The sequence below is a fragment of the Trachinotus anak genome, unplaced genomic scaffold (assembly GCF_046630095.1).
Source record: "Trachinotus anak isolate AG129_WGS33_773 ecotype Australia unplaced genomic scaffold, CSIRO_AGI_Tana_v1 ptg000012l, whole genome shotgun sequence".
NCBI lineage: Eukaryota > Metazoa > Chordata > Actinopteri > Carangiformes > Carangidae > Trachinotus > Trachinotus anak.
In genome coordinates, this window is record NW_027273863.1 from 20,820,603 (window position 1) to 20,833,304 (window position 12,702).

Here is a 12,702-nt window from a genome sequence, read left to right on the forward strand (position 1 = left end):
AAACACAGTTCACTCGCTGTTATGTTTTGTCGACTTTCCTAAAAATATACTATGTTGGTAACTGTTTTTATTGGCCAATAGAATTTAATCACGTTGTGGACTTAACTCATTTGTCATTAAGTGACTGCGTATGGAGCTTGGCTCACATGATAAATGGTGGTTGTATACAGGCCCATGCAACAACAGTGCACTGGTGTAACAGGAAGAACCCTGGATAACAGCAGCTGTCTGTGAACACCAGAGCAAAATCAGTCACTGCATCGACTGGGGAGGGGTCACAGCCATCAGTTGCGAGTCGATGCCTTTGAACAGTGAATGTATATGAATGGGTTTAAAATCTTTCCCCTGAATACAACCACTGGTTAGGACTTGTCTGACCATCCGTTTGCTGATGAAAACTGTGAGATGTCGTTGATAGCATTAGAAAAGTTGAGATTATTTTGTCAACCTACTTTAAACATGACTTGAACTTTGAGGATGTATCACTCTCAGGTCAATACACAGTACATAAGCGTACATATCAGTTGTTTTAATCTGCTTTTGGGGTTTGTAAGTGAGAACTAACTCTATTTACTCTCATATAATGACAAAGCACGACCAAGTCTGTCTGTACTGCTCACTCCTGTATTTCCCCACAGACTTATACACATGCATTCACCAGACAGTGAGGCGCTTCACACTACTCATCCCCCCAGATCCCACTCCCACCTCTGCACAGGTGCCTAATCCAACCAGAGGGAGTCGCTAGTGGAGCGACATAGATATGATCCCTCAGAGACTGTGGCACCTGTGAAGACTGGGCACTAGGTAACTTCAATATTCTGGGCCAGCTGGAGGCGCCGGAGTTGAGGATTGAATCAGGCTCACTGTGGTGGTGGTGGGCATGTATGCATCGACTGCCCCACCTGGGTGCCAGAACATGTCTATATTACCATTTAAATTTCACATGTCCCCTGGTGGAGCTGAACCATTTGAATTTGCTTTGTTCTTGTTTGTTTATATTCCAAAAGTGAAATTCTGGGAAGTGAATATCACTGAATAGAGGGAGTCAGAGCAGGGTGCAGGAGCTGATCTGAGTAAGTTAGCAATCAAGTTTCTACCGAATCAATTTAAATCCCACATTCGGCCATGCAAGTGAAAATGTGCGACTGAAACTTCACCGGTGTCATGAAATCTAATCTCACAGGGAGTTTTGTGAACCAAAATGTAATAAAGGCAATGAATAAACATTCACCTATTGACATTCATTCATTTTCTTATTCTGCTTTAAGAGTAAAATAATTGAGGCTTATGCTTAGAATTTATGTTTAGATATGAGTGCATTTGCATTTTTGTGTATCCCTGCATTTGTATGCATATGCATGTTTGTATGTGTGAGATCCCGTCTCGGTACGCATGTATCCATATTTATGCAAGTGTATCTCTGTGTATGCTCATGCATGCATGCATGAGTGTGTTGGGGTGAGTGTGTTCAACTGTCTGTGTGTGGGTGTGTCTGTGAGCAGGTGACCTTTGTGTCTGATGAGGTATCTGCCGAGGACGATGAGGAGGCAGAGCAGGATGAAGACGATTACAGCCACCACCCCTCCGATCACAGCATGGTCCACCCCCGAAGAGGTCAGCATGGCTGTGGGGTCTTGAGAGGACGTGGGTGAACAGAAGGAGGTGAGGAGAGGAGAGGAGATAGGAGAAGGTGAAAAGGAAGTCATGTAGAAAAGAAGGGGAGACATAGTGAGAGAGAAGGATGTGGACGAAAGAATAGATGAGAGAAAGAGACAAAACAGCAAGAGAAAATGAGACAGTAAGAAATAAGGGGAGAGGGAAAAAAGAGACAGAGATTGAAAGCAGAGAGGGTGGAGGGGGTGGCAGAGGAATATTGGTGGAAACGGGAGACAGATGATGAAAGGCAGCAGAAACAGAGAAAAAGAGAGAGAGAATAATGGGGAGAGTGACAGAGAGAAGGATGAAAGAAAAGAAAAGAACAGGGGAGCAGAGAAGACTTGTCAATATATAATACCCAGGCACAGAGGCAAACCTTCAGAAGACAAAGACGAGGATATGAAAAAAGTCAGGCGAAAGAAAAGAGGCCACTGCGTCACCCTCCTTTAAAAATGGTTCGTGACTAACATGCAGCAGGATTGTGCACTTTACCAACCAAGCCCCAATCACTTGTAAGAACCTCATGGGGACACACTGTTGATGTCGGGTGAAATCCTTGCCCCTTCAGCTGTGGTGATTTCCATTTTTTCACTTTGACTGAAGGATTTTATGCTCGTCTGTGGATTAAGAAACTCAGAAAATGCTCAGGCTCAAGGAATCCGAGGCTTGATTTACCAACCAGGGGATGCAGGCAACTGCACCAGAGCCCCAGAGCCCCAGGAACCCCCAGAGCCCCCGATTCAACTTTTGTAATAATCTGATTAAATATAAATTTATAAAGTTATCTGCTAGTTTAACCCAGACATGGTGGATGAAACTAGCAGATTAATCCAGCCACAGTGGATCTCCAGTTATTAAGAAAGCATTTACTGAAAGTGTGCATCTTATAATATGAGCATACTTTTATCTGAAATTCATAAATGAGGCTAATAGTGAGCTTGATGCAAACATAATTGGATTACTTTAATGAAGTATTTCATAAGTAGAATATTAATGCAATACAGGTATTTAAAATACATTTTTGAAAATGTACTTTGGCACATTCAAAACTAAATTTCAACAATGTATACTTTAGTATACACAAGTATTTTTACTTTATATTTACAGTATTTACTCATATTACTTTAATACTTTAGATAGTACTTTAAACTAAAAGAGGCATGAATACATTTTTTAAAAAGTACAATAAACATATTAATATAATAATTTATTCACTATATGGTACATTTTAACAAAGTATAACAAAATAGAATTTAAGTTATGCTGTCTTAAAAATATGCTTTGCAAAAATGTACCTTGATTATATATATACACTATATTAGTAACTCTTACTAATTATTTACTTTGAAGAAGCACCAGGAAATGTATCCTTTATACTGGTAGACAGACTTGTATATGTTGCATAATTTTTATGCTGAAAGTGTGATTTAATTGCAGAAAAATAAAGACATTTTTTACTTGGAGAAACTTGTGCATCAAGTGTAGAATTCATGGTGATCAAGCTGAAAACAAGACCTCTTCTCCTCCTCTCTAAAGGGCTGTCAATTTTTGAGATTCAGGTTTTTCACCCAACAGCAGAGATTTGATTTTTTTTTTCCCTCCCAGCTTGCCTCGTCATTTCAGACTCTGGCTTCTTGCCCCCTGGAGAAAAAAAGCAATGTACTTTGAAATAATTTGATACATCATTTATTTCGCCTGCCTTTTCAGAACGGATCAAACGCCCGGTGTCAATTTGAAAGTCACTCAGATAGGAACAACTCAAAAGCAGCACTTCACATACTGAAAGGCGTAAAAGACTTTTAAAAGGAGTAAAAAGGAAAGGGGGCTGGACGGAGAAACTGTCTTGCACTTGGTGAATGTTTGAAGGATCAAACCAGTGACGAGAGCGAGGATTCAAACACTCTGAGGAACAAATAGCTAGTTTCATACATCCAATCAGAGCACAGGAGATAGAGGCACAGCAAGAGACACTGACAACCAGAGATGTAGACAAAACTGTAACTGAGGAGGGAAGGAAGGGGACACGAAACAACCAGCTGGGACACTAAGAGATGTGGTAAACGGCCAATTTGGGGGGAAAAAGTCACATTTCAGCCAGTTAGAGGAGTGAAGGGGCACGACAACAGCCAACCAGAGGCCAGCTGCAGAAGAGAAGAGGGGAGAAGAAGGGAGGTGTGGGGGTGTGGGTGGTTAGGGGAGACTCTGAGCACCAGTCAGAATGACACACACGCACACACAGAGAGTGAAACACACACTCCGGCCGGCCGGCGTGGAGGTGAGAGGGGCATGCTGACGAGGCGAGACTGAGAATGAGCCCATAAATCCTGCTGTCAGCATCAAAGGAAAGCAGACAAGACCCAAGAACACCTCGAAGCCTGACCCCTCCCTCCAGAGTGCTAACACACACACACACACACACACACACACTGAGAGAGAGAGAGAAAAAAACACTCATGCACATAGAGAAACACACAGAGGAAGTGGAACACTGTGTAAATGACTTGTACCACTTAAGGGGTCATGCTAGCGTGTGTGTCTTTGTGAGATAGATGTGAGTGTGTGGTGCAAACACTGTGGTGTCGTGTTGCATTTGTGAAAGTGTGTGTGTGTGTGTGTGTGTGTGTGTTTGCAGCCTGTCTGTGCATGTATGGGCAACAACAAAGCATTACGGGGGCAGGAGTATGAAATATTCATCCCTCTGCTCTGAAGTTCAAGGGGTCCCCAGACTAGTTTTTTTTTTTTTTTTCCCAGAGTGACAGACAGACAAAACAGAAAGAAGTACAGACAGTCAGACCTACAGAGAGACGGACGGACAGACGGACAGACAGGTGGACGAAAAGTTAGAACGACAGAGTCAGAACTACAGATGACTGGTGGAAAAATTATACCTGCAATGTTGTCTGCAGCTTCTTCTTAAGTGGATGAGTAGATGGATGGTTGGATGATTAGATTGATGGATGGATGGAAGGATGGATGGATGGATGCATGGAGGAGAGAGTGTTGGGGGTTTGGGGATAAGGGATTATTAACAGGAGGGAAGAGGAAAACAAGAAAAAAAAGATCAAACAGCTGTGACATGGACACACAAATGCAATTTCTTTCCTTCATTGTGTGTTTTCATCTCACCAAGCTTTGCATATGTGTGTGTGTGTGTGTGTGTGCATGTTAAACAAACTCCCAGTGTATTTGACCGCACCACAATGCAAGCACAGTTTGTGTATTGAGGGATAAAAAATAACAAAAGTAGTAACGTAAATGGTGTTTGTTTTTCAGCTCCATCACTAAGCATCTCACAGCTCTCTTGTTTGCAAGTGTGTGTCCAAGTGTGTAACTCAGATGATTTTTACCTGTGAAAGTGTAAACTCCATTCAGCCGGACGGAAACTGAGGGAGTAAGGGAGGGGGCGGGGGAGGAGTAGGTGGGATTGGCAGTGGATGGAGCGAAGCTTGCAGAGGCGGTAGGAGAGGTGGCTGGGGAGGAGGAGGAGGAGGAGGAGGAGGAGAAGGAAGTAGAGAATGGCAGGTCGGGGAAGAGGGCATTGGAGAGGGTGGTGGTGGAGGAATCAGAGATGGTGGTGGACATGTCAGCATTCGAGGGGGTGGGAGAGGGGGAGGAGTCAGGGAAGGAAGTGGAGGTGCGGTCAGGAGGGGAGGACGAGGGGGAATAAGTGGAATCAGAGCCAGAGCCAGAGAAGATGTCAGGAGGAGAGGAGGATGGGAGGGAGGAGGTAGGAGGGAAAGAAGGGAAGGTTGAGGAATCAGGAGAGGGGGAGATGGTTTCCGCGGCGTCTGGGTCCATGGGATCTTAGGAGGAGGAACGGGCAAGCAAAGCGCAAAAATGGCCATGGATCGAAACGAACGGGACACGGAGTAGCGAAGGGAAAGAAGCGCATGAACGAGAAAAAGCGGTTGGATGGTAAGCAGTGGCGGTGGTGGTGGTGGTGGTGGTGGTTATGGCAGTGCGGTTGGATGAGAAAAAAAAACAAAACAAAACAACAAACAAAAACAGGAGGAAAGAAACGAAAGAAAATCAGAAGAGAAAAAAGATGGAAGAAGTACAAGCAAAACCACAACAACCGACAGAAGAAATAAAAAAACGTGATGAAGAAACATAAAAGAAGACATCCCAGCCATTTCACTTGTCTCTACATCAGTCCCTCCAACACCTCCCCACCACACATTCGTTTTCCTGGCTGTTTTCCCTTCCCTCCTTTCACTTTTTCTTGTTACCTTGCACCAGGAGTGTGTACTCCCCCTGGCTGTTTCCGATGCCGTTGTCAGCTTGGCAGAGGTAGACGCCATTATCTGATTTGTTGAGCATCTCAAAGCGCAGGAAAGCACCGTCGGCCTTGGCCAGTGGGGGGAGCTCTCCATCTTTCTTCTCCCACATGTAGGAGGTGGGCCTGAGACATGGGAGAGAAAGAGAGAGACAGAAAGAATGAGAGTCCTGAGCTGAACTGTACATACTGTGCACATTTTTGCAAAGGAGTAACCAAAAGTAAGAAAAAAAAATCAAAAAAGAGGTGAAGTGATGAGAGGAGCTGTGACAAGTGCTGCAGGAGAAAGAAGAGATGAAATCATCAAGAGTGAAACAGAGGGGGAGAGGGAAAGAGAAGAAATGGAGGGAGGGAAGAGAAGGCTGGGAGGGATGAAGACAGAAAAAGAGAAGATAAAAGCAGGAGAGGACAAGTGAGAACAAAAAGAGAAAGAGATGGAGAGAATGCACGACGTAAAGAGGGGGAGGGGACGGGAGGGGTGAGACTTGTCGCAGCAGACAGAAAAAAAAGTAAAAAAAGGAAAGATGAAGAAAATGATGTAAAGAAGGACGAGGTTGAGAGGAGCGTCGCAGCTTGAAGAAGAGAAGAGCTTAAAAGAGACGGCGGGAAGAAGAAGAAGAAGAAGAAAACAACAGAATGAAGATCAGCATTTCAAATCAGCCTGCGTTAAAAAATCCATTCTGCATAACAGATTGTGTATGAGAGAGATAGCAAGATGCGCCTTGATAAAAGAATCAATTATGTAAATGTGTGAGTCCTTAAGCACTGTACAGTAATTACAATGACGGGGAGTTGGAATCGGGGACAGACCTGAGTGTGTTGGACTGATTAATCGTTCTTCGAAATTAAAAAAAAAAAAAAAAAACCCTCATCGACACCTAAAGGTGCGATCCAGAGCCAGATGGACATTTGTACAGTAATGGTTAAAAGCTTGATCTATGCTGCTCTTAGACCAAACTCCTTCAGACAAATATTTTTAAAATCCAGTTGGAAGACTCTGGGAGGCAAAACCTACAACAGCTCTGTGTTATTGCTGCTGGGAAAAATTCTCATACTGAGTGAAAGCTAATCGTCTGCTCCCTTGACACCTGCTGCTGAGCAAACACTGGGGAGACTGTGGACTTGCTGTGAAGCTCAAAGTTTTGAATGTGTGTCATTTTAGGAATATAAATCCTGACAATGCTTGAAAAGAGCTTGAGTGCTCACTCAGCTGCACTGAGGCAAATAAAAGATGAATACCCCCCCCCCCCCCCCCCCCCCCCAAAAAAAAATCTATTTAAAACAAGTGTTTCCTGACCGTGTTTGTCCACATTGTCTGGTTACCTGCAATAAAACGTAATCAGCTGTTGTATTACGCTGCCTGCAAATGCTAGTTAATATGCAATTAACTGAACAATTAAGTTCACATTTACAAGCTGTAGCTCCTGCGGTGTTATTAAACATAATGCTCAAAAGTCAATCTCTGTTCTACAGCTGGTAGTTCAAGTGCAGACAGCTGATTGGTCAGACCATGCTCATAATACCCATCATGTGTACCTGTGTTTTATTCTTGGCTATGAACTCTGCTTTGGAGGAAACTTCTCAATTAGCGCACACGGATCAGTAAACACTGCACAAAAGTGATGATACTTTGGTGCCGTGTATACCACCTTCTCACAGCTGTAATCATTATCACAGTAAAAGATTTTTTGCTAAATTATTTATATAAAACGTGTTAAATTATGCCAGTATCCAAAATTTGAGACACTTAGAAACACACCCAACACAGTGTCTGTCATCTGATCAGTATTTTTACTGTCAAAAAGGAGAAATCTGGTGTCTGGTTGTTTTCAAATCCCTGAGGGGACCAACAATGCATTAGTCCAACTCTGATTACTTCCTGGCTTCTCTACCCAGTCCGTGTTAGTCAGTCTCAAGGAAACTGGTCTCTGCAAAAAATGGACATGTTTTTTAATCAATATATTTATACAGACAGCGGGTGAAATGAACAATCAGCAGGTTTTCAGATGTTTGTCAGCTCACTGTTTTTGCTTTACAGACCACATCTTAACTGTTTTGATTCAGTCAGCTCTCATTAGTCTCATTTCCAGAAACAACAGGCAGTAACCCACTGTCACGTCTTGCCCAGCACCACACAGCAGATGGACAAAGTCAGCATCTGTTGAGGAAAGTGAAGCATTTAACTGCTTAAGAGCCAGATGTTTCCCTCTGGAGTTGGTAGAGACTAAAAGGGAGTTAAAAAAAGAGTGAATTTTGCACTTAAATTTGCCAGCTGGATACAAACATGACTTCAAATGAATGCTAATGTTGTTCTGCTAGTGTCTGCTAGATGTATAAAAATGCCGCTGTTCTCGAACATGTTTGCCATAACTACTTCGTAAAGTTATAATGTTTGGATTACAGCATACTGTGCTGAAGTCAGGCGACCAAAAAATTAACTATTGCATGTTTAAAGATGGGTTGCAAGTATTTAATTTTATTTACATAAAGAAATCCATCTGGGCACTTGCAAAGGTAACTCTAACAGGAATAATGAGTGAATTTGTCAGGGACTATTTTGAGCTGTTACTGTGTAGATTTGACTACAAAAAATAAAAAATAAAAAGTGCCTATAGTAACAATGAACATGTCAGTGTGTGCAATGATGTGGCTCACTCGTGTGTTTTTAATATCTTTTGGACAAGACTGAAGCTCTGTGGCACAGAGGAATAAACCTAATCACGCTTTGGCTATAGAGACAATTCTGGTTAGTGGCTTTAATTAAGTGTTTTAATGAGATTTGTTGACAGTAAGAAAAGTATTGTCATGATCCCCTTGTGAAAGTTAAGCCAGGATTCTGTTTAGTGTTTTACTGTTATATTTTGAAATTACCACCATATGTGTCATTATTTTTTATTTCCTGTCTCTGTGTTTTCCTGCTGTTTTTCTCTGCCACCTGTGTCTAGTTAATTAGTCTTCAGTGTATTAACAGCCTTGTGTTCCCCCTTTTCAGTAGCCAGACTGTTATGTTAAGTTACTGCGTGCTTCATGATGCAGTTCCTCGTGTTTACCTGTCCTACCTCTATGTTGACCTTTGTTCCTTTTTTTTGACACTGCTTACTGAACTTGTTTGCCTGTTCGGACAGCTCTCCTTGTTTCTTTGGCTCTCAGCTGCCTCATCATGCTGTCCTGCCTGCAGCAGTTATGACAGGACATTCTGGCCACAGCAAGGATCCAGCAGAACTTTATGGATGGTTGTATGTATATGCTTGAACAGTGAGTGGAAGAGAGCGCCTACTAGGGAGCACAAAAAGGTTGTGTCAAAAACACCTTGGCTGAAGAGTTCATTGTCTGAGTGGCTGAAGGACTTTATCAACACCACTGATATCAGTCAGTCTCTCAGCCTGCTAGCCACCAGCCTGTTCCAGTGTCTCCTAACCCTCAGCCTTCTTCTCAGACAGTCAGCCTTGGGTTGGTTCGCCTGCAGCTGCTCCTGAGTCTACAAGCCCCCAGTCTGCATCCCAGTTAGCAAGCCTTCAAGCTGCTAGCCTCTAGCCTGTGCTCCAGTCAGCTAGCCAGATGTCCGTTAGCCTCCAGCCAGCATCCAAGTCGGCTAGTATCCTGCCTGGTCCTGCTGCTGACCTAACAACCATCCTGCTTGTTCCTGCTCCAAGTCGACCAGCTTCCTGTCGGATTCTGACCATGTACATCTCAAGCAGTCCTCTTTATTCGGGACTCATCTGGCTATTGCCCCAAGACATTCAGGGGTCAGAGCCCGTAGAAGGAAGCGTGGGTCATAGAGAGGCTAATTCCTTAAGCTGCCCAGCTCCACAGAGCCTTCCGCTGCCCAGCACCCAGCAACCTCCTGAGCAGTCCCGCCTTCGCAGTTGGCCTCCTACTCAGCTTCCAGAGTGGTTCTGCCTTTAATTCCCCCTACTGGAGCAGTGCTGCCTTTGTCCCTGCCTCCGCCTGTCTGCCTTGCCCCCTTGCCGTCCGCCTGAGGTTTCCTGCTCTACCTTTGTCCTTCCCTCAGGCCATCAACTTGAGATCTCCAGCTGCACCCCTGCCCAGCCCTCAGGCCGTTCCCCAGGGATCCCTAGCCCCACTCCTCAGCTCCCTGTCCACTGGCCCTTTGTTTGCCTGTTTGGACTGCTGTCCCTGATTGTATGACTCACACCTGAGTCACCACTCCGTAAACCTTGTTCTTTTTTGTTTATAATAAATCTTTTAACTGAATAAGTTCTGCCTGGACGTCTGTGCTTGGGTCCTGTGCTTTTCTATTCTGCTGGCACTGGTTGTGAGTATAGAACGTGGCCTGTCTTGCCTTTTAACAGGTTACAGATTATCGTAATCCTGTTACATGTCACCTGCTGTTTCGTAACCATGGCCATGACCTTGCTCACATGAGGAAGCTTGAGAGCAATGAGTCAAAGTTATGCAGGGATTTTTAGTTGCAAATGTGTTAAGTGAACAGTCTTTGGGAGTTTAAGTGGTTAAATGACTTCAAGAGCAGAAATGTGATGTAATTGCAAGCACTCCCCAGCCATGCTGATTGAATAGATGGGGAACGTAATAGAATGTAGATCACGAATTCCTCTCCCCTCTATTAGAGAGCTCTTGCTGCCAGGCGCCGAGGAAACACAGTATAGAATTTGATACGGTAAGTTACTGTTTTGAACCTGACAGGATGTGACCATGAAGAGAAGAGAGGAGAGGAGAGGAGTGTGTATCACAGAATGGAGTGTGACGTTCATTGAGTTTGATTGGGGAGCGCAGCTCAAGAGGAGGAGAGAGAGCTGAGTGGCTGGCTGTGTCGGAGGAAAGGTGTCGTCACAGTGATTGGGTTTTGACTGACAGCTGCGGGGGCAACCTGTATCTGATTTGATTGGACACTAGCTCATCCACGAGCACTGGTGCACATAGCTGAGCACCCCCCCCCCCCTTGCCCTGTCTCTCTCTCTCTCTCACACACACACACACACACACACACGCACACGCACACGCACACGCACACGCACACGCACACGCACACACACACACACACACACACACACACACACACACACAGGCTTTCTCTTGTTTCTCTCCTCTGTCTTAGTTGCTGTCACCAAATCTCTCTGTCTCCCCTCCACCCACGCTTTTCTCCACTTCCCTCTGCCTCTGCGTCTCCTGTTGCTTTGTTTTCCTTCCCTTTCTACATCTCCTTCCCTTGTCGTTTTTTTTTTTTTTTTTTTTTTTGCCACGGTCTCCCAGTTTCTCTCTTCTCTTCTTCTGTAGCCCTGTGTTTTTGTTACATGCAGCCTCTGCCACTCAGCCGACGCTTTTATCTAAAGCTTCTCCATGCAGTATGAGTTAAGTACATTTTTAGAATGGGTGAACCCAGTGGGAGCTGAACCTTGAACCCTTGCACTGTCATGGTTATTTTGAACTGCATGGAACCATTTATTACAAAAGCCTATTTCATATACAGAACATACAGTGCATCGTTTAATAGATGCTTTCATCCACATAGTCTTATTCTGTCACAAACAAATTGTTTCTAGGATAGAAGTTTCCTCTGGGAATTGAACCCCTAGCCGTGGCACACTGCTCATGCCTTGCTTTCCTCCTGTCTATACTTTATTGACTCCCTTGCTGCCTGTTATAGCACGTACATGCGATGACAGTCACCTCCCTCTCCCCCACCCCCTATCTGTTCCACCTGCCAATCAAACTAACTGGCTAGTCTTATTCCTAGCCGCTCCTGTGATGAGCTGACAGGTGGAGAAAGAGGAGAAGGGAGGAGGTGATAGGACAGCAGAGCGGGAGGAAGAGGAGGAGGATGAGGAGGAGGAAGGATGGGGAATTTAAAGGGAAAAGGTGTGAGGAGAGATAGAGGAGAGTTATAGGAAAGGACAGGGAGAGGAGGAGGATGACGAGCGGGGCAGGGAGGTGTCGTGACAAGACGGAGAGGAGTGAACGAGCTGTGACTGACACAGCAGCGGAGAGGTACCCGATGATGGAGGGATGGAGGGAGACAGGGAGAGGAGGACAGAGGGGGGAGAGCGGATCAATAGGGCTGGTTGGCTGGAGGTTCATCTATAATGCAGAAAGGCCAGGGGAAAGAGTGTATTTGTGTGGGCAGGATTTAAGACGCAGGTTGCAGTTTGTTTGTGTGCGTGAGTGTGTGTGTATCAGAATATTGTGTACACACTGTGTCAGTGAACATGAAGGAGCTTGTTGAAGCAGGTGTTTTCACTAACTGTGCCTGTGCGTGCTCATGTGCGTGTCATGTTTGAGCAGGTGACTACTTGCATGACAAGGAGTCAGAAATTGAACGTGAGTACATAAGAAGGCTGCAAGCGCGCTAAAAAAAGAAAGAGTACATAAACCCTGAATTAACTGTCCTCACTGCACCAGTCATATATCCAATCACTCCAAAATATTCATGTCTCCATCATCAGCCTGCAAATAAGCAAGGGTGGAAGTAGCATGATGTCACAGCATCTCAAACAGTGTCTGACACCAAACAGTGGCATCTCCCACCACTGCCTTACCTAAACCAAGTAGTCAGGTTAGCCTGAGCTAATCTTGAGCTTAACCATAGAGAAAAAATGAGTCACGTGAGCAGTTTGAGAAGCCGCTGACAGATTTTTGGAGATTATGTGAGAGAATTTGTTCTTCCGTTCAGAGCAAACAAACAGTAAATCCTTTACTGAAGCACATTATCATCAATCATTATACACACATGCCACAAGCCCAATAAAAGTTTAGTACACATCGAATTATCTTATTTCACTATTTATTGG

At 44.4% G+C, this 12,702-nt stretch overlaps 1 protein-coding gene across 6 annotated transcripts in view; it reads right to left on the minus strand.

Annotated features, from left to right (window-relative positions):
- Positions 1-12,702, minus strand: part of cadm3 (cell adhesion molecule 3) — an 89,775-nt gene that overhangs the window by 5,499 nt on the left and 71,574 nt on the right. The window contains exons 8-10 of one of the 6 annotated variants that reach the window (XM_071490740.1): positions 5,889-6,061; positions 4,548-4,568; positions 1,511-1,636 (exon numbers count right to left, since the gene is read on the minus strand). In XM_071490740.1, coding sequence (XP_071346841.1) covers positions 1,511-1,636; positions 4,548-4,568; positions 5,889-6,061 — 320 coding nt within the window. The other 5 variants (XM_071490739.1, XM_071490742.1, XM_071490743.1 and 2 more) reach the window with 5 other exon arrangements.